General features: G+C 42.7%; 1 protein-coding gene across 1 annotated transcript; it reads right to left on the bottom strand.

Moving 5' to 3' along the window:
• Positions 1-382: 382 nt before the first annotated feature.
• Positions 383-586, bottom strand: LOC147454921 (uncharacterized). The gene has a single exon (XM_086517452.1). The coding sequence runs from the start codon at positions 584-586 to the stop codon at positions 383-385; it is 204 nt and encodes a 67-aa protein (XP_086373578.1).
• Positions 587-24,839: the final 24,253 nt, after the last annotated feature.

A 24,839-nucleotide genomic window follows, 5' to 3' on the forward strand; every position in this document is an offset into this window, starting at 1 on the left:
ATTTTTTGTTTGTCCACGAATTTCAAGATTTTTACGCCTTTTGGCTTCCTCTGTACCGACATTTTCAACCTCTACATCATCCACATCATTATCATCAAGCACAAGTTCAATTTTTCTTTTTCCTTTTTCATTGCTAATATTAACTTGCTTTGAAAAACCAGGCATAGCAAGCAAAGATTTTTGCTTAGAGAAATTTGAGGCCATAAGAAAACCCTACAAGAGAATTTGTTTGATGTTGTAGCTCCTAAGTCAAAAGATAATCCGAAAGATCTTATAGCTTTAGCTTCGTGTGTGAACACATATCAATTAGTTTGAAAAGGAGCTCCAAGTTGCTTTCTGCATGGAAGGTTTTCCACAAGATAAAATAAAATTTAATAAACTTCTAAAACCTGTGAGCAAGCGATGTGCCCTCGGAGCAGAACTTGATGGGGATGGGGGCTTCACCCGCGTTTGCTAAATCGCTGGCGCAAAAGGTGTAGTTGAGGACGTCCTTGAGAAACCCGGAGAGGAGGGTTGCACCTCTTTGCACTTGCAGTGCCTCCCCCTCGCAGCTCTTCAGCTGAAGCACAGGCCTCTCGCTTGCCATAGCCACTTCAACAATTAAGTTATCTTGCCTCTCGCCACCCTTGATCCCTCTTTCTCTGTTTTTCTTGCTAATAATTGTTGTTTTTAACAACGATTATTATCTCTTGTCAATAATCACGATAATTAGCTCATGCCTATGTTTTCTTTTTCTTTGTTTGGTGATCTAAAGTAACAATTATCACTTTGCTTCCCAAAATCTAGCCTTAAGTTTATATCAAGCAAGCGATAATTACCTCTGTGTCTCTTTGCCTATGTGCCTTTAAGGTCTTGAGCTTAATCAAGGGTTGTAAGGCTGTGACACTTGATAATGGAACTCGAGGCTCTGGTCAGAAGTGAGGATATTGTCAAATTTTTAAGGATGTTAGCGGCGGGGAAAATATCCGAAATGGAGCTAGCTGTGCCGATGGATGTAGGCGGTGGCTCGGTCTTAAGACCACTGCATGATACAAAAATCTCAAGCCCCAACTCGCCAAAGGCTTCAACCATGAAAGAGGTCAAAACTATCCTGACTGAAAAAGTTCCCTTTGAGGAAACAAGAGAGAAAATGGGCTCAGCGCAAGGGTTCAAATTCGAGGTAAAAACCCTCAAAGACGGAGTTCCTCAGGGTCCATATGTGCGAACGTAAATAAAGCGTCAAGTGTATCTGCTACTTCCAGGTCAGGTATTTTGTTTGCTAGCATACTCAAGGGGCCTAACTCTAAGGATTATGGAAAAGGCTCAACAAAAGGGATGTCAAGTGAAGGAGATATCAAAAACTTGCAGAATACAAAAGCTAGACTTCAACAAGAGCTCATGGACGTCAACAAAATGATTGAGTCTGACCCTAACAACAAAAAAAGAACTTGCTCCCAAACAGAATACAGTGGGCTGGTAGAAGACGAGTTGGCGGATCGAGCCTTTTCTGCTTTAAAAAAGTCTTTGCCACAGCAGGTGGAGGTTGCCGAGGCTAATACTATAGCGATTCCATCAACGCTTATCAAAAAACAGTTAGCCAGGCAAGCTAAGCTAATGCTTGTATTTGGGTTCAGTGAAAGAATCCCGAACAGGTTTGAGATGATTCAATGGCTTCAGGGCCCTCAAATTCTTGGTCATGGAGGAGTAGTTGAAAGTACTTTTTACCTAGCTAAAAGTTTTTGTTCAGTGAGATTCAAAGAGGCCTCCTATGTGGAAAATATCCTTGACAAGGGGCCCCTATTATTTGATAGGACTACGGTTTGTGTGGTGCCTTGGCAACTAGTGTTCGACTCATCTGAATCTCTACAAGAGTTTCATCCGGAGTTTGTGGGACTGCCTAGCTGGTTGTGGGAAAATCTCAGGATGCTTGCTAGCCAACTGGACACTCCCTTATTTATACCTAGCAAGAGAGGGTTTGGCAGAACCTCAAATAGGGTTTTTATAGGATGGGATGCATCCAAAACACCACCTAAGAGCATGGTTATCAATGTCGGAGCTGGGCTTGTTACTATTCCGCTAAACTTTGGAACATACTTTGGGGCATGTTTTAAATGCAACAACTTTGGGCACTTCGCCAAGGATTTCCCCTTGAAGTCTAATGATACTGCAGCTCTGGCAGCACAGGCCCCCAATAAAATGGAATCCCCGATGGAAGGGCTGAAGAAGCAAGGAGGCAGTAACGAAGGGAAAAATGCAGGGAAGGATAAAGGAGATATGGTATGTGAGAAAATGGATATTAAGATGCATGAAAATATTGTGGAGGAATCGATTCCCATACAACAAACTTCCGAAGGTGCAGGCAATAATAATAGGATCATTACTCCCATTGCTACCCCCAAATTTATGACAGTGACAACGACGACGATTGTCCAAGTCCTTGGTCTGAAAAGAGCCAAAAGAGTGAAGCCAGTGGCAAGAGACTCCAAAGTGCTTCAAGTCATGAGAACACTTGAGGTGAAAGGATCTAATTCATCCTCCACCCCTTTGAAAGGAGGGTGGTTCATTGTCCCACTGCACAATCCATTTGCAGCACTGCAAGAAAGGAATCCCCTGACTTGGAACCCCCGGATTCTCCCAAGACCAAGGAGAGGGGGGGGGGGGGGGGGGGGAATGAGTCGGATGATGAAGAATTCATTCCTCTATCCCAATGAACCCCTCATTAATGATGGAGTCTCTCACTATCCAATCTTGGAACGTAAAGGGGTTGAAAACCCGTAAGAAGAGTATCCTATTTTGGGAGGAAATAAAAAAGGAGAAGGCAGTCAACTGCTGGGCCATCCGGGAACACCACTTAGATGCCCATAGCAAGAGAAAGCAGGTGCTAGGAAAGAAACTAGTATTCTATGGAGAAGGAAGTAATGGTTTCAGTGGCGTCCTCAGCATTGCAGACAGAGAATTGGAGCCGAAGTTGGTTCTTAACCACCCATCCGGCAGAATCCTCGGGATTAGAATTAGATGGGAAGGGCATCCCTTTCCATTGTGAATGTGTACAGCCCTTGCAATGCAAAAGATAGAGCTAAACTATGGATGCATCTTAGAGATACTCCTTTTGAAGGGGAGTGGCTGTTGGTTAGTGACTTTAATATGGTAGAAAAGAGCAGGGATAGAACAGAATCCTCCAGTATGCTAGCTGGCTCAGAAAGGTCTAAATGGAAAATTTTGTGCAATAAGTGGGCAATGATCGGCTTATGGGAGGTTGGCCCATGGAACAACATGCCTGGTTTCACCTAAAGAAGCCTCCAGTATGCCCACACTGCCTCCACGCTGGACAGATGCTATTGCTCGCACCAAGCTGAATGGATACCGTTGTTGATGGAGATGAAGGTAGTCCCAACAAAAAGCCTTTCGGATCACATTCCTCTCCACATACATTTGAATAAGAATAAAGAGGAGGAGCACACCCAAAGAGGTGAGAAAAAACTGCTAGTAACAAGGGCACACCTATTCAAAGACCCTCTTTTCAGGAATCTAACCAAGAAAGCAATGGGTAAGCTCAAAAAAGATGTCAACCTCAACAAACACAATGCGTGGGACCTCTTTGCTCAGAGAATCCAGAAAGAAATCAAAACCTCGGGCCCCCAAATCAAGAAAGCTAGGGACACCTTCTGCATCTTACAACGGAGGTACAATTGCTTACCTCCATAAAAGCCAATGGGTATGATACTGAAGGAGCACAAATGATGGCTCGAAGCCAAATCTAACCTTGCTAATGAGCAGTTAGATGATATCCAAAAGGCAAGGCTTCTCTCTAGGGAGTCTTTTCTTCAACCTGAAGCCTCCAATCAGAAGCCTCCAATCAGGCTCAGTTTTTTAGGGCTTTAAAAATCAAGAAGAGCTGGGGCCATGTCCGATGATGAGAAAGGGACAGCAATCCATAACCAAAATGAAATGGCTGGTCTGATGTTGAGCTATCTTAGTCAAATCATTGGACGGCCAGAGACCCAGTCCCAAGAAGTGAAAGAAGCCAGAGGGACCTTCAGAGTGTCAAGAAGGAAATTCCCCATTCGAAATCTTATAGCTTGGAATGGGCATTCTCCAAAGACGAATGTTCACTAGCATTGCAAGCCCTTGGCAAGGAAAAGTTCCCTGGTTGGGACGGAATGACGATGGAATTCTTTAGAGAATTTTGGGATAATCTCAAGGCCCCAATCACAAGATTGGCCAATAAAGCCATGGTTGAAGGGTCGTTGGAGATAAGTGTTAAGAGAGGGCTTATCAAATCCATCCCAAAGTAGATTTGCTGTTCTCAACTGAAGCATTGGCGCCCTATAACGATGATGTCGATGGCCTACAAAATTATAGCTAAAGCAGTAGCCCTTAGACTAGCCCCCTTACTAACCAAGATCATGTCACCCCATCAACATGGGTTCATCAAAGGAAGGTGCATTTACGATAACACATGGCAACAATTGTGGGCATCGAATACGCAACTGTCACAAAGCGGAGTGCATTCTGCTGCAGTTGGACCTGGACAAGGCTTATGACAGAATAACATGGACATATATAGAAAGCCGTCATGGAAGCTCTGGGGTTTGGGCCTTGCCTATGTCGGCTGATACGTGTAATGGGGGATGGAAGCCAGTCAAAGCTCCTATTTAATGATAGAATTGTGGGCTCTTTTGAGGTCAAAAGGTCTATTAAGCAGGGATACCATCTGGCCCCCCTACTTTTTGCCATAGGATCACATCCTCTAATCACGACGCTTGAAGCTCGTGCGGAACGAGGGGAGTTGCAAGGCCTTGCCTTACCAGGGAATAGCCAACTCCTAGTGAAACTTTTTGCAGACGATTCTCTCCTCTTCTTGAAGGCGTGCCCCCAGGTCATCAGAAAAGCTCTGGAGATTGTACAAATATTCTCATTAGATTTGGGGTCCCAGTGTAATATAGAGAATTCAAGGCTGATCTCCCTATCGAAAAATGACTCATTTGACCCTTCTGTCTAGTCGGGGGAGATTGTCACAAAAGGTAATATCTTTAGACATCTGGGAGCCCCCTTCGGGGTGGACGTAACTCACAAGCAAAGATTTGAGTGGGTGCTTGAAAAAATCAAAACAAAAATGAGTAGGTGGGAGTATGCTCTTCTCCCATTCCCAAGTCAGATAAAAGCGATGAATGCCTTTATGATTCCTTATATTGCCTTCACTAGCCCACTTCTCAAGATGGCTAAGTGTCACTAGAAAGAGTTCTTAAAACCATTAAAAAGGTTTTTATGGAAAAACAACACAAAATCTTCCAGGCCATGGCAATGGGCCCGTTGGGAATCAGTTGCTCGATTGGGGAATCAAGGAGGCCTCGAAGTTCTCAACCCTGTGGCCCATGCAGAAGCTTATTGCACCAAATTTGTTGTTTCCTTGGCTAAACAGGATCAAGTTTGGGCTGTCATGATCAGAGATACGATAGAAGCAACTAAACTTGGCTCGAAGGGTGGAAAGTGGAGAGGGGTGGAGGTTCATGACAAATTGCTAGCCCCGATGTGGTCTACCTTAAGACTGGGGGGCAGATAAGGAGAATTGGTAAGAAAATGCAATAGAGCAGCAGGAGTCTTAAAGTGGGGGAAAGAAGCCAGATACTTCAAGAACTCCATTCTAAATTGGTCCCCCTGGCTTTCCAAAGTTATAGATCTGCCACAAACTCCCTATTGGATCCAGACAGCCAGGAAGCTGAATTATAAGGGTCTGAAGTGACTTGGGCACTTCTGGGACAGTGGCAACAAGAGTTGTAAAACCATTGACCTTATGGTTACCCAATACCAACTCAATAGCTTGGAGGTCTTGCTTGTCCACAAAGTGATGAAAGAGCTTGACAATCTAGTGATGCCAATCTGTGATTCGGAGTTGGACTGGAATGCCTAGAGCTGGCCCGAAAGCAGTCTCTCATGGAAACCCCATACTAAAAGCATTTATCAGACAATGATGCAAAAGAAGAATTGGTCTAGCCCTCTTAACAAGCTATGGAAAAAGCAATGGCCGGAGGCAAGGTGGGAGCATGTAATGGAGAACATATGGAAGCCAAAGGTTCTGCAGCACATGAAGGTTTTCTTATGGAATGTTATGTGGGGTGCTCTACCAACAGCGGTGAAGATTCAGGAGAGAGGGATTGGGTCAGATCGATGCTTGGGGTGCAGGTTGGCTAGTGAAGATCTGGCCCACCTATTCATGGACTGCCCAACTATCAAAGGCCTCGCAGGGAAAATATGCAAGTGAATCCAAAGAACATGGAAAATTAGTTTTTTCAAGACTGACCTATTCCTTGGAGGTAAGAATTCAGGGAGTCCTGCACTCCTGGTCAGCACTCAGATCGTCAAATATTTCTTCTTACATAATGTATGGCAGACAAGGAACCGCCGTGTGTTTGAAGGAGGTTTTGAGGTGGCAAGCTTCGCAGAAATTATTCAAGAAAGCAAAGTGCTAATATGAACACTCGGGTGCAAGCAACACTCAGAGAATTGGTCTAGGACTACTTGTGCCTTGTTGTTAGCAGATGGAATGCCTAGGATGGGGGCAAATCTTGGCCATCGCTAAATAAAAGATCTCAGAATGACAAGATTGTGGACCTTGTGTATCAAGGATGAGGGGGCGGGTTGGTAGGGGTGGCTGCCCTGATAGCCGATGTAAGTATGGTCCCTGGATGATGTCATGGCTTAACAAGAGCATGACAAGACCTTGTAATTTTTTGGGTTGTTCAATATAATTCATTAACAATTGTAAGCTTTACTATTAAAAAAGAAAAAGATTCATAAACTTCTAAAAAAGTATGAGTACACATTATTGAAGAAAACGTGGAAGTGATTGAAAGAAAAAAACCTGGAATATTGAGAGTAAAAAGATTATAAGCTATGCATGACTAATTCTAGCTCTCTCTCTCTCTCTCTCTCTCTCTCTCTCTCTCTCACACACACACACACACACACACACACACACACACACAAAGCCCACAAGTAATGAATCTGTACTCTGGAGTTTTTATTCAAACAAAGGCTTAAAAGACTACAATGCATTGAGAGAGACAGAGAGAGAAACTGATCTTTTCTTGGAGTTTTTCTTGATTGCCTAGGCAAAGATGGGATGAGGAAAGAAGCTTTCCCCCCGTGCTTAGCAACTTCCGAGTTCTTCTTGATTATAGTAGCTTTGAGATGATGTGATGAGGAAAGGAATGGCAGAGATGTTGTGTAACGTGTTGCTCTTTAGTCAATGCTAAATGGCAAGTGCACACTCCATATTAAAATGAGGCACCAAGCTTGCAAATTTTGCAATTTGCCAGACTCCACTCTAGAGGGGACTCCACTCTAGAGGGGGGGAGCTTTAAATTTTAAAGTTTAAACTATATAAGTGAACCTTGAAAGTTGAGGCTTGCAAGTTGCCCCTTGAGCCTTAAACTAAAAATTAAAATAACGTTTATTTTGAACGTTGGGGTTGGAATTTTCCACTTGGGCTAATTAATTTCTAAAGCATGAATAAATTTTTGACAACTTGGTCGCACTAATTGGAATTTGGTGCACATAGGTAATAGGATTCATGTTTTAACTTTTAGACTAAGACTTTAGTGTCTAAAATCACATAAGTATTAAGGAGTCATGAGAGTGATCAATCGTAACAAATAACATACATACACACACACCCATACACACACACACTATATATATTTATATTTATATATATATATAATATAAACCTCATACATTTTTATTTGCCCTTGAAAGGATGTTACTCCTGTATTTTGTAAAGGTGGTTTACCTTTGCTCACACTCCTTACAATTCAAAAACCTTAGGGATCCCTTTTCCCTTAGGTTTTCAAAACCTAGAAAAAAAAAAGAGGTAAATCTTAAAATTTGTAGGTGAGATTACACTAAACCTAGGTTTTTTTTTAGCATTGGGAACAAGTCAAACAAAGTCAGATTGGCCATGCGGTGAGATTAGTCAAAAAACGGTGAAGAAATGAGATATGGGAGTTATCGTCTGTGGCTACACAACATGCGGATTGGTGGCTACAAAAACAGTGTGTGGTGAGGGTTTGGACAACACCATTGCAAGTTATGCCATAACACTTCGCCATAGCAAGATTCAAACACTAGACTTAATGTATCTAGAAGAATCGATGTAATTTTAGCTTTTTATATTGTGAATGATGGTTGCAACAAAATTAAAAATACGGCAAGACATTGATACTCTACCATTTCAACTTTTCATAATGCGAATGATGGTTGCAACAAAAAAAGTACATTGCAAGACACTATCACATAATCAATATAACTTCGATGCAAAAAACAAATACATTTTATTTATTTCTAGTCATGTGGAAATGATACAAAATATTCTGGCCTCTTGCCCTTATCTGATGGACCCTCTTCCTCGTGCCTTGGTCTCTTTGAATGACGCATTTTGTCATCAGCATCCGTCGCAAGCACGTTGAGGTCGAGCAATTGGATCTCCTCAGATGCCTGAACCTGCGGGGCCTCTTTTATAAGTTGAATGATTGGTTGCTTTTGTTTCAGTAGATCATGTGTTCCATATTATGGTAACTGGAATGGGTCTGTAATTCCACAAGCTAGACCATATGCAACATGTGACAAAAAGTAGCGACTGTGCAGGCCACATATGCCAGGCCCTACACCAAAAATTGAGACCGTTGCTTGCTTGTCTAGCAGTATCACCCTTGTATGCATTCCATCTGATGGCCACGCTTCCTAGATATCTTGAGAGTGTCTTCAATACAAAAAGACGAAATGTAGCCTTGTCCTTAGAGAAGCTGTAATGGAAGCATAGGAAGTTTGGAGTGTTCAAATTCTCCGAGTACTGACCAAGGGAGGAATTCTTTCCCAAGTCTCCTTTACCTCGTCCACGGGGATGAGGAATGAACTTATCACCATAGACTACGAGCTACGAGAAATAAAAGCCAAGTGTTGGTATATACACATGAAACTCTCATACATGGAAACAAAAAAATATTTATGCAGTAGTATACCTTCTTATTTTCATCTTCTTTGAGTAATGCAGCATTCCATAAGTCTAGTGTACTCTTGTTTGCAGAGGATGAGGAAGGCGTCGATGTCATTGATGGATCAATTCTCCCCATCTCTTGATTCCAAGACTTTCGTGTACCACCCTGAACTCTCACTCCATTGGAAGCATCGCATTACATGCGGATGCATCCTTGTATATCATTGCTAGTGCCTCTATTTGTTCGTTAAACTCACCTGACATTACATGAGCATCCATGATAGCATACTTGTCATAGACAGGGTCGATTATATTTTCATCCTGTTGTAGATTTTGAGTAACTATAGCAAGGCAGTAGTCCTCTTGCAAGTCAAACAATTTTATGATGTCATTAAGCATTACATAATGATTATCACCGATGGGGACGATAGGGAGCACATTTGTTGGCAAAGCTCCCTCTGGAAACTGAGCACCTTTGGAAACACACAAAGCACCACTTGGTGGTTGCATCAACTCGTCACCAATAACTGAATGGTGACTGCTCTTGGCCTCCTCTGCTATGTCTCGGTGATCGTCCAGACTAACATTCAAAAAGAGTATGAACCCAGCATAGTATTCTGCAACTCGATACTTTTGATTATGTACAGCACATTTGATGTCATTCCTGCAAGACTGTAGTGGCAACTTGAGGCTGCTCCTGTACAAAAAAATCTTTCTTTAAATGATCAGAACTGATATCCTTCATATGAACATATCAACAACCCTCAAACTCAAATGTGTTGCTGATCGTCTGTTGCTCGTATGTCTAATGAAACTCTGCAAGAAAATGTGATGCAAGATCCAAAAACTCTTGCAATGAGAAGGCAAGGTTGAAAAGAGGCTTGAATTCCTACAAAAGAAAATGGTACAGTTTGTCTTTGGGTGCCTCGTTAGAGCAAGGCAACTCCTCTTCTATCTCGATCTCAAAGGGATCCATTTGTGGAGAGAGGTAAGAAAACTTGGGTTGTTGGTTAGCGTAAAGTAGGAAGGCACTAGCTAACACTAGGGAGTACAAAGGGGGGAACTCATGGGCCTTCTATATATAGATTCCTTAGGAACTCATCCAAGTCATTACATCCACCCTTATGATTGCATTAGTAACGATGCAATGAATTCATTACAAAGACTGAGGCAAGCTCAACCATCCCTATGACACATATCCTAGTTGGGTGAGTACCGTAAGTATATAAAGCACCTTGACTGCACACTCCAGAACTCACTCACATCTACACAACGCAGGCATGGAGGACAAGAAGAGAGGAAAGAAAAATCTTTCCCAAAAGATGATGGTAGAAGTGAAGGAGGTCGAGAAAACGCTAGCTGAGGTAAAAGCTCTTCGAAAGGAGCTGAAGAAGAAAAAAAAAGGAAACCAGAAGGCAAAGGCTAAGGAAAACAGCACTGCAAAGATCGAGGACAAGAAACCACCAATGATAAAGGAGGAAGAAGAATAATTGTAATGGACAAACAAGATAGTGCATCAATCCCATCTTAGTCTTGTGTAATGTAGTCCTTGAAGATAATGCAAATGTCTTCATATCTTGTTCCTTTGTCTTTGCCTCTTTGTTTCTTTGTTTGGTTACTGATTATGAAGGAAGAGGTTTTATCAAAATGTGTCGTATCACAATGCGAGTGGGATGTTTATGTCAAATAGCCGTTGATATGCTTGTACTCTGCAGCGACAGAAAAATGTCACGCCACAACACGATAGGGAGATCTCTTCATGATATGGGTGGTCCCTATCGCAGTGTGACACGACATCCATATGTGGCGCCACAATGTGATATCGAGGCACATCCACGATATAGGTGGTCCCTATTGCATTGTGACCCGACATCCAAATGTCGCGCCACAACCTGATAGGGAGATGTGTCCACGATTGGGTGGTCCTTATCGTGCTGTTAAGCAACATCCAAATATCGCGTCACAACGCGATAAGGAGTATCTTTACAATATGGGTGGTCCCTATCGCGTTGTTACACAAAATCCAAATGTTGCACCACAATGCGATAGGAGGGCATCACCACAACATTGATCGTGTTGTGGTGCGACACTTTTTATCGCGTTGTGGTGCACCATCAAGAGTGTCATGCCACAATGCGATAAGGAGGTTTGGCTGTGGTACACTCCCCCTTCTAGCGTTGTGCCACTATATTTTTCCTTATCACGGCATGTAATGGATATTGCCTATGAACATTGAGAGTAGCGGAATTAGGAAATTAGGTGAAGCACTTTTGAGAGATTCTTTGTGAGCATAGCGGTTGAACTTAATTGATGGTAGCAACATAAACATGGTACTTAGTTAACTTGGCATGAAAAATACTTTTGCAACAGAGAGAGAGAGAGTTTAGAGAACATGACAATAGTTGAGGACCGGATTCATATGGAGCCGGTCCCCCCTCCAATGGGCATTTTTATTATAGTTTCTCCCATCGAGAGAGACTTGGTACAATACAATCTTTGTGTTCCTTGTAACCTAGGTGATGCAATGAATATGGAAAGCTTCATGCATCACAAGCATAACATAAACTTGAAGAAAGAATTAACTATCCCAAGGCCTCAAACACCTTTGAAGGTGGAGAAAGCTAGCAGGAATGAGGATAGGGAAGAGGAAGAAGAAACATTCCATAGGAGAAAGAAATAGTTCCTCACTTATCATTACTCTTATTGCTAGCATACATAATAGCATTAGTAATGAAGATGGAGAAGATGGAAAGCTTAAGCATTGAAGCATGACTCTTGGTTGTAGTTGCATTCCATAGCCAATAGCGTTGGTGTAGGCTTTCACTCTCACAAGCTTGGAGAAGGAGGTGGCGTTCCTCAACTTTCACCAAGTGAGAATGGCCTTGCAAATGAGTATGTGTGTGGAGTATATCCCCCTAGCACCCCCCCTCCTTGCTTTGGGTGAGTGCTGACCTTTATGCATGTTGCAAGCTCATTGGATCCCTCTCCCCCTAGCCAATCACATGCAGCATGCAGTCAAGTACATGGGTAGTCTTTTGAAAAGTGTCCTCCTTACCCCTTAGAGAGAGAGAGAGCTTGAAAATATCTAGATATTTGTTGGATGGAAGTAGAAGCTCATTGGACCCCTCTTTAGCTCAACCAATAGCATTCAAGCACACCATGTGGTTAAGCTTAGTGAGAGTCTGACATGTGTTCCATGTGCTCTTTTAGAATTCCCCTAGATTTGATATTTTTATGCATAGGAAGTTTCTCAAGCAACTTCCTCATTAAGTGTGTAGGTTCTATAATGTTTCTATATTTGTATATCCCACTACTGTTTGAACTTTGTTCTCACCTCTTAGAATCAGCTTTTGCGACCTAACCTTCTTATTGATCAATCTTCTTCTTATTCTTCCCCACAACACTTTTCAAGGCAAAAACTTGTTTCCATGGCTCGCACGAAGCAGACTGCAAGGAAGGTTTACCCGCAAGACAACCAACCTTCATCCTCAAGAGTTGCAGGAAAAACCTTGCCTAATATTCGAGCAACAATGCGTAGTCGGAGGTACGAGCAGAACCATTTAAGCGTTCTGCTTGAGCTACATAAACTCCAGAGGCATATCTCTCCAGCTATATTTGTGGCCACTATGATGTATTGGACATGCGTTCTATATGTCGATGATGAAATAGGCCCACAAAAGTCTATTCCCCGTTTGGCAAAAACCCTAGCTCCCATCATCGGTCATAGCAGCATCTCATCATGTCGCATCGGTACTTTTTTTTGTTGACAGGCATCACATCGCTCTACATCCATGAATAGAGTAGGCCACCAGATTCCTACAGGGAGAATCACTTTTGCACTTTTGTCGGTAGAAAAGTGACCCCCTACCACTCCGGCATGTGCTTGCTCACTTATCGGCAAGTACTCGTGCTTCGCGACACAGATTCTCAAATTGTCATCTATCCCTCTGTGATAAGATTATTTTCCACGACAACATAGTTCTCCACTTCTCGTTGGATTAAGCGTATAGCTTTACTTAGGTTTGTTGGTAAAACTCTTTGTTCAATATAATCTTATCCAAAATAGTGAAGCATGTTCGATTGGCTTTTGGATCGTGTTAAGTATGGAGCCCGATTTACCCTTGTAATTTTCTGTGGGTAAAAGCGCACATTTGTAAGGCCCCCATTATGAGGAGAAGCCATCGTGCGTGAAGAAAAATCACTCGCCGGAAACCAAAATTTTCACGGCCAAAAATCAAGGGCAACTTTAGGGGCCTCGGGGGCGGAAGCCCCCGAGACTTTTTTCCCCCCTCGTCAGAATAATCCTTTTTGCTGGAATATTATGGCCGACCGGCGGCCGGAAAGTGGTCGGAAAACAACCGGTACGGTTGGCCGATGGCCGGTAGTCAATGGCCAGTGGCCGGTGGTTGGAAGTCAATGGCCAGTGGCCAGTGGCCGAATTCAAAAGCGGACTTGTCTTCTCAAGGGCGGCCACACATGGGCGGATTGAAGGGTCCGATTTGGACTTATTCCCACAAGGGCGGCTACACATGGCTGCCTCTCATAAGAGAGGGTAGCCCTTTTGGCCTATAAAAGGAGGCCATTTCTACACACATTTCACAGTGTGAAGTTGATGCAACAAGGTGAGTGTGAGGTGGTGAGAGTGAAGCAAGGAGGGAGCTTCATTAAGAGTATAATCCCTTTGTAAACTACTTCTTGTTTTGAAGTACTAAAGCCATTGAGTGGCTGCTTTCCCGTGGACGTAGCCCAGATTGGGTGAACCACGTATATCGTGTGTACTCTCTCTCTCTCTCTCTACTCTATAATCTCGTGTATGTAAATTTGTCTCTCTCCATTAAGTAATCTACTCAATTATCTATTTAGCTACGTCTTATTTCCTAACAACTGGGTTTACTCGTAGCTAAATTATCTCAAGGAAAGGATTCTTTTGAATTGAGTGGGAGTTATGGCGGAGGAAGGGAAGCTCAAGATTGAAAAGTTCAACGGCAAAAACTACTAACATTGGAAGATGCAAATTGAAGACTATCTCTACCAAAAGGACCTCTATTTGCCACTAGGCGGTCTTGCAAAGAAGCCTGCAGCGATGGCAGATGAAGCATGGATTGTCCTTGATCGAAAGGCATTGGGAACAATCCGGTTAAGCTTGGCGTCAACGGTGGCCTTCAATGTTTCGGAGATGAAGACCACGGAGGACTTGATGAAGTCACTTGACGACTTCTACGAGAAACCATCGGCATCCAATAAGGTATTTCTTATGAAGCGCTTGTTCAATCTAAAGATGGCAGAGAATCGTTCAGTTGCAGAACACCTAAATGACTTTAAAACAAACATAAGTCAACTTCGATCGGTGAAAATCAATTTCGATGACGAAGTGCGAGCTCTTATTATACTATCATCTCTACAGAATAGTTGGGACAGCCTTGTGATGGCTGTAAGTAAATCTATTTCTGGCAAAAATACTCTTAAGTTTGATGATGTTGTGGGTGTTCTCCTAAGCAAGGAAATACGAAGGAGAAGCACAGGAGAATCATCAAGTGCTGCATTGTCAATAGAAACAAGAGGAAGGCCTAAGGAAAGGTTCAAAAGCCAAAAGCGTCATGATCGCTCAAGACGGAGCAGGTCACGCACAAAGTCAGTTCTTGAATGTTGGAACTGCGACAAGAAGGGCCACGTCAAGAAGGATTGCTGGTCCAAGAAGAAGAAGGAGACAGAGTCTCAAGACAACAAGCCAACATTGGAGGCCAATGTGGTAGGTAAAGTAGAGCAAGATGCTCTAATTCTCTCATTAGACAATGTGTCTAATTCCAGGATAGTAGATTTCGGGGCTTCATTCCATGCGACACCACACAAGCAACATTTTCAAGACTACACCAAAGGTAATTTTGGGTATGTATACTTGGGAGATGATGAAGCTTGTGAGATTGTCGGCAAAGGTACAATTTCTGTCAAAACTGCTAACGGAAATGAATGGAAGCTTAAAGAGGTTAGGCATGTTCCTTCTCTTCGCAAAATTTAATCTCTATAGGACAATTGGACGATGAAGGTCACAACATTGCATTCGGAAACAAACGGTGGAAGATCTCAAAGGGATCTTTGGTGGTTTCCAAGGAAGAAAAGGTCGGTACACTTTACTTGTGTACTGTTAGCACGCAACCTTCAGCTTGTGCAGCAACTACAGAAGTTGACAGTGCGGTGTGGCATTACCGGCTTGGGCATATGAGTGCCAAAGGAATGCAAATCCTTCAAACAAAGAAGCTTCTACCAGGTTTGAAAGAAGTGGACTTAGAGTTCTGTGAAGATTGTGTTTATGGTCAACAAAAGAGGGTAAAATTTCAAAAATCAGGAAATGAAAGAAAAAATAAAAAACTTGAGCTGGTTCATTCTGATGTTTGGGGTCCTGCAAGTACACCATCACTTGGTGGCTCATTGTACTATGTAACATTCATAGACGATGCGACTAGAAAAACATGGGTTTATGTCATGAAGAATAAATCTGATGTATTTTCCATATTTCAAAGGTGGAAAGCCTTTGTGGAGAATGAAACAGGTACCAGGGTTAAATGCCTCAGATCCGACAATGGAGGTGAATATTGTAGCCAAGCTTTTGAAAGCTTTTGTGCTAGCAATGGCATTCGGAGGCAAAGGACAACCCCAAGGACACCTCAATAAAATGGTATTTCGGAAAGGATGAACAGGACAATCATGGAGCGAGCACGAAGCATGCGGCTACATGCAGGCCTACCGCTTGAGCTTTGGGCGGAAGCTGTAAGTACGTCTGTGTACTTAATCAATCGCTCACCCTCAATGGCATTGGATGGGGGAGTTCCAGAAGAGGCATGGACAGGTAAACCGGTGAATTATGCATTTCTCAAAGTGTTTGGGTGTGAGGCTTTCATGCACATAGATGCAAAGTCCAAAAAGTGTTTCTTCATTGGCTATGGAGAAGGTGACTTTGGGTATCGCCTATGGAATCCTGAAGATGGTAAAATCTTAAGGAGTAGGGATGTAATTTTTAACGAAAAAAATAAGTACAAAGAGTACTTGGAAAGAAAACAAACAAAAGAAACAGGTGATGAGTACATGGAGCTTGAGGACGATGAAGACTCAAGGACTGCAAACGGTGACAATGTGCAACAACGTCAACCAAATGAGGAGCCTCAACCTATTCCCCGAAGATCTACAAGAGCAAGTAGACCTCCAGAAAGGTTTTTTCCTTCCTTCAACCATCTCTTGATCTCAGATTCTGGAGAGCCGGAATCATACAAAGAAGCTATGCAACATGAATCCAAAGAAGAATGGACGAAGAGCATGCAAGTGGAGATGGACTCACTACATCGCAACCAAACATGGGAGTTGGTTGAGTTGCCTAAAGGTAAGCGGGCACTTCCAAACAAATGGGTGTACAAGCTGAAGGAAGAAGAAGGTGGGAAGAAAAGGTACAAGTCTAGGCTTGTGGTAAAAGGGTTTTCTCAAAAGAAAGGTATTGACTTCAATGAAATATTTTCTCCTGTTGTAAAAATGAACTCAATTAGGCTTGTCTTAAGCCTTGTGGCTACTCATGATCTAAATCTCGAGCAAATGGATGTAAATACGGCGTTCCCTCACTGTGATTTAGAGAAGGAAATCTACATGCTTCAACCAAAGGGGTATGAAGTAAAAGGTAAGGAGAAAATGGTTTGCAGATTAAAGAATAGCTTGTATGGTTTAAAGCAAGCATCAAGACAATGGTACTTGAAGTTTGATCGATGGATGTTGGATCATGGATTCACAAGATGCAACTCGGATCACTGCGTCTACACGAAGAATTTGGGAGATGGGAAATTCATCATCCTAATGTTATATGTTGATGACATGTTGATTGCAAGTGCTAACATGCAGGACATCAAAGACCTAAAAGAGGAGCTGTTTAAATCTTTTTCAATGAAAGATTTAGGTGTTGCAAAGAGGATACTTGGTATGAAAATATTAAGGGATAGGACGAAGAAGACAATAAAGCTATCTCAAGAAGATTACATCAAGAAGGTACTAGAAAGGTTTGCAATGCAAAATGCAAAACCAGCTTCTACACCTTTGGCTGGTCACTTTAAACTAACGAGAAGGATATGTGTCCAAAGACACAAGAGGAGATAGCCTATATGTCTAAAGTTCCATATGCTGCAGCGGGAGGTTCTCTAATGTATGCTATGGTCTGGACAAGGCCAGACATTGCACATGCAGTGGGAGTTGTGAGTAGGTTCATGGACAACCCAGGTAAAGAGCATTGGCAAGCTGTGAAGTGGATACTTAGGTATCTAAATGGGACAACAACAAATGCTTTGTATTTTGGAGGAACTGATATTTTTCTAGAAGGGTATGCTGATGCAGATATGGCAGGTGACAAAGATACTCGAAGGAGCACTACTGGCTATGTGTTCACGGTTGGAGGCACAGCAGTAAGCTGGGCTTCAAAGCTGCAGAAAGTGGTTTCACTTTCCTACCACGGAAGCAGAGTATGTAGCAATGACGGAGGCAAGCAAAGAAATTATGTGGCTTCACAGATTCTTAGAAGAGCTTGGATTCAAACAAGACAATTGTGTTTTGTACAATGCTAGCCAAAGCGCTATCCATCTTGCGAAGAATTCGGCCTTTCATTTAAGGACAAAGCACATTGAGGTGAGATATCACTTCATATGCACTCTTTTGGAAGAGGGACATCTAAAGCTAGGAAAGGTGCATACAAGTGAAAATCCTGCAGACATGTTTACAAAGGTGGTCAACAAGGAGAAGTTGAGCTTTTGCTCATCTTCAATCGGCATTCAAGGATAAGAAGCCAGAATGGAAAGTAGTCACAGGTTTGGTTTGGAGATCAGTCTCCAAGTGGGAGATTGTTAAGTATGGAGCCTGATTTACCCTTGTTATTTTCTGTGGGTAAAAGCGCACATTTGTAAGGCCCCCATTATGAGGAGAAGCCATCGTGAGTGAAGAAAAATCACTCGTCGTCGGAAACCAAAATTTTCACGACCAAAAATCAGGGGCAACTTTAGGGGCCTCGGGGGCGGAAGCCCCTGAGACTTTTTCCCCCCCTCGCCGGAATATTCCTTTTCGCCGGGATATTATGGCCGGCCGACGGCCGGAAAGTGGTCGGAAAACAACCGGTACGGTTGGCCGGTGGCCGGTAGTCAATGGCCGGTGGCCGGTGGTCGGAAGTCAATGGCCGAATTCAATGGCCGGTGGCCGAATTCAAAAGCGGACTTGTCCTCTCAAGGGCGGCCACACATGGGCGGATTGAAGGGTCCGATTTGAACTTATTCACACAAGGGCGGCTACACATGGCTGCCTCTCATAAGAGAGGGCAGCCCTTTTGGCCTATAAAAGGAGGCCATTTCTACACACATTTCACAGTGTGAAGTTGATGCAACAAGGTGAGTGTGAGGTGGTGGGAGTGAAGCAAGGAGGGAGCTTCATTAAGGGTATAATCCCTTTGTAAACTACTTTTTGTTTTGAAGTACTAAAGCCATTGAGTGGCTGATTTCCCATGGACGTAGCCCACATTGAGTGAACCACATATATCATGTGTACTCTCTCTTTCTCTCTCTCTCTCTCTCTCTCTCTCTCTCTACTCTAGAATCTTGTGTATGTAAATTTGTCTCTCTCCATTAAGTAATCTACTCAATTATCTATTTAGCTACGTCTTATTTCCTAACAGATCGCACAAGTATCATATGAACTAACATAGTGATGGACGCTTTTCTGCATATGATGCCAATAAACCCCTATTCTCATCAGCCATTGGTATGTCTATGTTTTTGCATTGTGAAATCCCGTCATTTGTACATGAGCTTGTCTCAAGTACAATTCTTTCTTGAATGACTCTACGCATAGCCTAAGTATTCCGTCTTTTCTATGCTTATATAGCCTTCCGGCTATTAGTACTACTGAGCGAGATTACTCAATGATTGATGGTTTCCACTCAATCTAAAGAGAACCAATGGTGAGCAATGGTATCATATGTTCGCTCGACCTCGATACCATCTGGATGTTAAAAAGATACGAATCAAGCAAGTCATCATCAACCCCAAGAGGCACTTCCACGTGTATCAAAAACGATAAATGGTTCATCCTCTGATGAGTAGTCCCTTTCTTGATTACTACAGTGAAATCAAACTCTAGCAAGATAATGAACCATCGAACGATGCAAACAGTATTGCATTGTTTGCTAAATACACAAGTGTCTGCAACAAATACAAATTTGTTCGTGAGAAGGTAATGTCCAAACTTTTTGACTGAATAGATCATTCCCAAGACTTCTCATTTAATGATCGTGCAATTTTTCTCAATTCTATTGAGATGTCTAGTGGAGTAATAGATTGGAAACTCCATATTGTTCTCTTCAAGTTGAGCCAAGATGCATCAAATAGCTAGGTTGACTCATCTATATGAACGTGGAAGATCTTGTTCTAATTAGGGAATTTCAAAATTGCAGCAGAAATAAATCTTTGCTTCAATTGCTCAAATGCTTTCTCACATTCCTCATTCCACTCAAATTTTGTGATGAGAGCATAGAGAGATTTTGCAACAACTGCATACGTGTAAATAAATCGTCAATAATGGCCGCAATGGCCCATAAAGGATTGTACCTCTCTAACTTTGGTTGGTCTTGGAAGAGAAACAATCACTTGATCGAATCTTCTCAAGATATGTAGAAACGTCATTTTTGGACATATTATATCCCAAAATCTTGCCTTTTCTTACCATGAAAACACATTTTTCAGGATTTAGAAAGATGCGCTAAGTTTTGCAGTTCTCAAAGATCTCTTTCAATTGTTCTACATGTTTGTCTCTTGAAAGAGAATGCACACACATGTCATCCATATTAATCTCTAAGAATTGTCTTGTATATTCCTTGAATATGTGACTCACTAATCGTTGGAATGTGGCAGGTGCATTGGTTAGACCCAAAGGCGGATATCCCCCTAAGCAAATATGACTCATCTGTTACAAAACCTGTTTTGTGATTATTTTTTGGATTGCGCGTGACTACTCCACTTGGATAAAGCAATCAAGCACAACATGTAATAGAAAGAGAGAGGCCATCCATCTTAGGCACAACCACATCTATAATGAGGAAAGGGATCCCGATCCCTCCCCTCAGACACGTGGGAGAAGGAGCTTCCTCCAACAATGTTCCCGAGAGCCCTAGTGACACAAGCGGCTACGAGAGAGAGAGAGAGAGAGAGAGAGAGAGAGAGAGAGAGAGAGAGAGAGAGAGAGAGAGAGAGAGAGAGACCGCCGAAGACGGCCGACCATACTAGTATATATAACATACATGCAGATCATGATATGAATGTATGCTTGTATCTTTTATTATTAGTCTCCAAGAGACACCGATGCCCCTAGCATGCGACACACCGACTAGAAGAAAAAGAAGACAAGTTCTTGTGCGAGTTTATGTCCTCAAGGAGTTAGGTGTTGAATACAAGTTCTTGTGCGAATCTATGTGCTCAAGGAGGCAGGTAGTGCTGCATGAAGAATTAGAGCCTGTTGTTGCCTCGCTCGAGCGCCTCCACTTTCGTCTTGAGGAAGCCAATGTAGTGGACAGCCTCTTCCAGCACGGATGCTGTGTCCATTGTCTTTCCACCTGGAACCAGCTCCTGCAGTTCCTACACTTTCTCGCAAATGCGGCCTCACCGACGCCGTGCTGCCACGCTTTGCGGCTCCCTCGATAGTATAACATTCTTTTGTACTTTCCACGTTCTAGCTGGCTGCAGGGACTTATTGCAACTTGGCGCCGATTTCTCATAAATGGGCAATGACTGCATCGTAGCCGCCAAGTACGCCACTCGTGCAACGTGTAAAGCTGGCCATGATCTGGTGGGGTGCTACTTCTACTACAAACTTCTGGTGCTGCTGTGCTCGCCAAATATAACTCTTCGATGTGCGGTACCCAGCTAATTGGAGGGGGGATTTGCTCCTTCTCTGACACTACTCTACAACTAAATGAGTAGAAATGTTGCTTTAGAGTAATTCAAAACTTGCTAGATTAGCTTGTAAGTCAATCTAGCAAGTTGTATTCACATGACATGAAAGATTCAAATTTTACTAACACCATGATGACTTCATCAATTTACATCAACGATAGAAAAAAACCATCTATTATTATACAACTTGATAAAATCAAGCATTATTACCAACCAATTGCACTCGTGTTTTGTCAAATCACACATATTGTTAAAAGTAAAGCAAGTATGTCGGTCTAATTTTGGGAAGCAGGTCTATTAAGACGAATCAAGGAAGATGCGTTGGTGGGTTTGAGGTCAAAAAGGGGGGAGGTGACACATGGAGGAGAGAGAGAGAGAGAGAGAGAGAGAGAGAGAGAGAGAAGCGCGAAGCGAGCGACACATTTTTTTGGTGTGTGATTTTCCTCTCTCTGCGTGTCGACTGACTGCACTCCAGGCGGGAACCTGTCGAGGAGGTGAGGCCACAGGAGATAGTCGAGGCTCGAGAGGTCACAAACCAGAGGAGAAGCCGAGGGGGACGATGGGGAGGCTAGGGTAGGGTTGCGCAGGGGGCGTCTCTCTCTTTCGTACCTGGGTGTGGTCCTGGTCTGTGTGCGAGGGAGCTCCTGTTCAGAAGCAGCCCGGGAGGGGGCCGGGGGGGTGCGCTCGCTCACGATGGAGCTGGAGTAGCTGATGTGCATGGCTGACCAGCCATGGCGAAGCAACCGGGGGCACAGAGGGCGGCGATGCCAAAGCAGGGGGAGAGGGGAGGACCACCGGGGGAAGAGAGAGAGGTTATTTGGGGGAGGATCTGGCGAGATTCCTTTTAATAAAGGCAACATGGACCCAGTAAAGCAAGACTATAACTTCCAAATGAAAAAGAAAACAAAATAGATACAAAAGCTAACCAAGCAGAGCCCACAATCCATGCATGGAAGCATAACCACTCTAAAACAAGCATGTCATAAAAATGACTATACTCCTAGTATACAAATTTACTCATAAGTTTTTAAAATCAATTTGTTCCCGATACAATGAAGATTGAAATCCATGGTTGGAGGCTTGGATGGTTCCAAACAAAGTCAGCAGCAGATACGATATAATTGAGGGTTTTTGGATTCAAATGAATAACCACTTAACATTTGATAACGACATTAGAGTGTAGGACTCCCCATCAAAGTATCATGAGCTAAATATTTATTTCCAATAAAATAGGTTTGCCAAAGTGTCTCATTAAAGGGAATCAACAAAGATCCCTTGGCTTGGGGCTCACGAGGAAAATATAAGGCCAAAAAAAATAAAAAAAATATTGCTTTCCACGTGTAGTACCTCCAGGTGTTTATTAAGGTCTCTTGGGATAATTTCCTGCTGCGACGTTAAAACTCTCTTCTTCATTTCCTTAAGTAGAAGGCAATTAACCAACTCATATTCTAGTTGTTGCATCTCGTATGATATACAATCAGTCTTCTTATGAAAAGCTAAAAAAAATAAAAAATTTTAAGAGATTTTCTCTCACAACTAGGGTACTTTGGGAATTTTGGGAAACTTGAAGGACATTTTGGGAATTTCTGCTCGGATTTTGACCTTGGGAAGGAAGAGGAGATGAAGAGAGATATTTTTTGGAGGGGGTACGTGGAGCACAGAGAGAGAGAGAGAGAGAGAGAGAGAGAGAGAGAGAGAGAGATGCCAACTGTGTTCGTGAAGGCCCTGAATGTAGATGTTGACACACACACAGAGAGAGAGAGAGAGAGAGAGAGAGAGAGAGAGAGATTGCGAGCTGGGGCTTAGCTAAGATCAGGGCAAGCATGAAGTTGCATCATGAGACGAGGAGGCGAGCTGATGCTCGGAAGAGGCTGACGCACGAGCGGACTGGCACTGGCTCAATCTCTCTCTCTCTCTCTCTCTCTCTCTCTCTCTGTTGTGTCTGCGAAGGGAGTGGCTTGCTATCATACATCTTGAGGCACACACTCTCTCTGTGTGTCTCTTTCTCCGCCTTGCTAGATCATGTGGCTCGAGAGAGACTCTCTCTCTCTCTCTCTCTCTCTCTCCATTCTGGCCATGCGCATCCCTTGAGGCATGGGGGAATATAGAGGCGCAGGGGACTAACGGTGATAACAACCATGGGCTTCGTTGCAGGTGGGGAAAGGAGGGTGCCCGAGAAGAGTGCATGGGAATATGACACAAAAGAAAGGGTAGGAGGAGGATCTTCTAAGATTCTCCTTAATAAGTGAAAGTGGACCCAGTAGTAGTGTCAAATCTAGTGTCATGAGCTAAATATTTCTTCCACTAGTGTCAGATCTAAATTTTTACAGTCATTTAAACTATAAACACGGTACCCCAACATGCCTATTTTCCAAGAACATCAAGGACAACATGGTTCTTGAATTTAGCAAGTAAGAAGAAGCGGGTAGATAAATTTGCTTAGATCCAACAGACCAAGATCTACTCTATTGAACATTGGATCTCCAAATCTGGAAGAAGTATGTGATATATGGCAGAATGATCATTATGCAGGCAGGTGCCATTTATCAGTCTTTAAGGGCTAACTTTTGGGCGCTACACAAGGTTCAAAGACATCAAGAATCAACCAACCATCAATCCACCAAGGATCAAAGACATTAAAAGTCAACCAACCATCAATCGACCTAAAGTTACAATATAATCGTGAAGATGGTTGCAAGTTTACCTGACGCTTCTTCTCGTATGCAGTCAGATCAATTAGGATTTGTCTCACAGTCTAGTAGTAGTGCACCATCCATAGGATCACAGTTGGATTCGGGAACCAACATTGGGTGAAATTTCACTAGCACCTCAAATTTGTACTATTGATGGAATTCCTTGTTGTCAGTTCCTTATGCTAACACCTGCACTTGAGCACGATCTGACATCCTAAGCACCAATAGCACTTGATAGAGCACATCATATGCCAAATCTAGCTCATCAAAGCACATCAACACCATCACTTAGCACAATCATAAACATTCACCAAAAATGCAAATTTGCAAAGCATGATAGAGGATGCACATGTAGATTTCTTACTTGTGCAAACCTGTAGGTAGGGGGAGACTTGCAATAAGAACATGAGCAAGCAAAATTAGACAATTTAGTGAGGAAGTGCAATTTCTTTTTCACCTAAACGACCTCTAGGAAGGGAAGAGCCACATCTGCTACTACCCAACAATAGATAACCAATCAAAATTATCTCGAGAAAAGGAAGAAAGGGAACAATCCTAGCAAGTTATCCGTTGTCACAACACAACTCTCCTTAAGCCAAGTAGTAGTAGCTCCAAGGGTCTCACCAAAGGCATCATCAAGTTCAAGGCCAAAGTAACCACCAAAGAGAAAGATTTTACCAAAAAGTATGATGGCCCTATCAAGAGAAAAAATTGAACAGATGCAAGTTGAAAATGTAAAGCAAGTGCTAGTTGAAAGTGTGCTAGACTAGGCATTGATCAACACAAGTCAAGATCCATAGGTGAGTTTTGAGATTAACGAGCTAGAAGTTATGGAAGAGATCAAAGCAAATAGCTTTCAAACGGAAGACAAAAGACAAGTTTGTATTGGTAAAAAGAATAAACAAGATCTTCTTCAGACACAACCTCCAAACAAGGTGAAAGAAGATGAACCGAGGGAGCTAGCACAAGGAATTCAACCATAATAGCTGATCAAGAATGGTAAAATGGACCTTCACAAAAACCAAGGAGCAAGCTCTACAACAGTAGTTCAACAAATACAGCTGGAGGGAAAAATGATGGCAAAGTCAATGAGATTGAGCTAGATTTTATCACATTAGTCCAAAACAAAGCAACCAAACCTCTTCTATAGTGCCCCCAACAAGGATTGCAATTGTTCTCAATAGTGTAAATGCAGCTAGTATCAGATGTATAGCT

This window comes from Adiantum capillus-veneris, chromosome 7, assembly GCF_014529385.1.
Source record: "Adiantum capillus-veneris isolate H3 chromosome 7, ASM1452938v2, whole genome shotgun sequence".
Lineage (NCBI taxonomy): Eukaryota > Viridiplantae > Streptophyta > Polypodiopsida > Polypodiales > Pteridaceae > Adiantum > Adiantum capillus-veneris.

Coding starts and splice junctions, on each gene's coding strand:
- LOC147454921 (XM_086517452.1), bottom strand. CDS start 586: ATGGCAAGCGAGAGGCCTGTGCTTCAGCTGAAGAGCTGCGAGGGGGAG.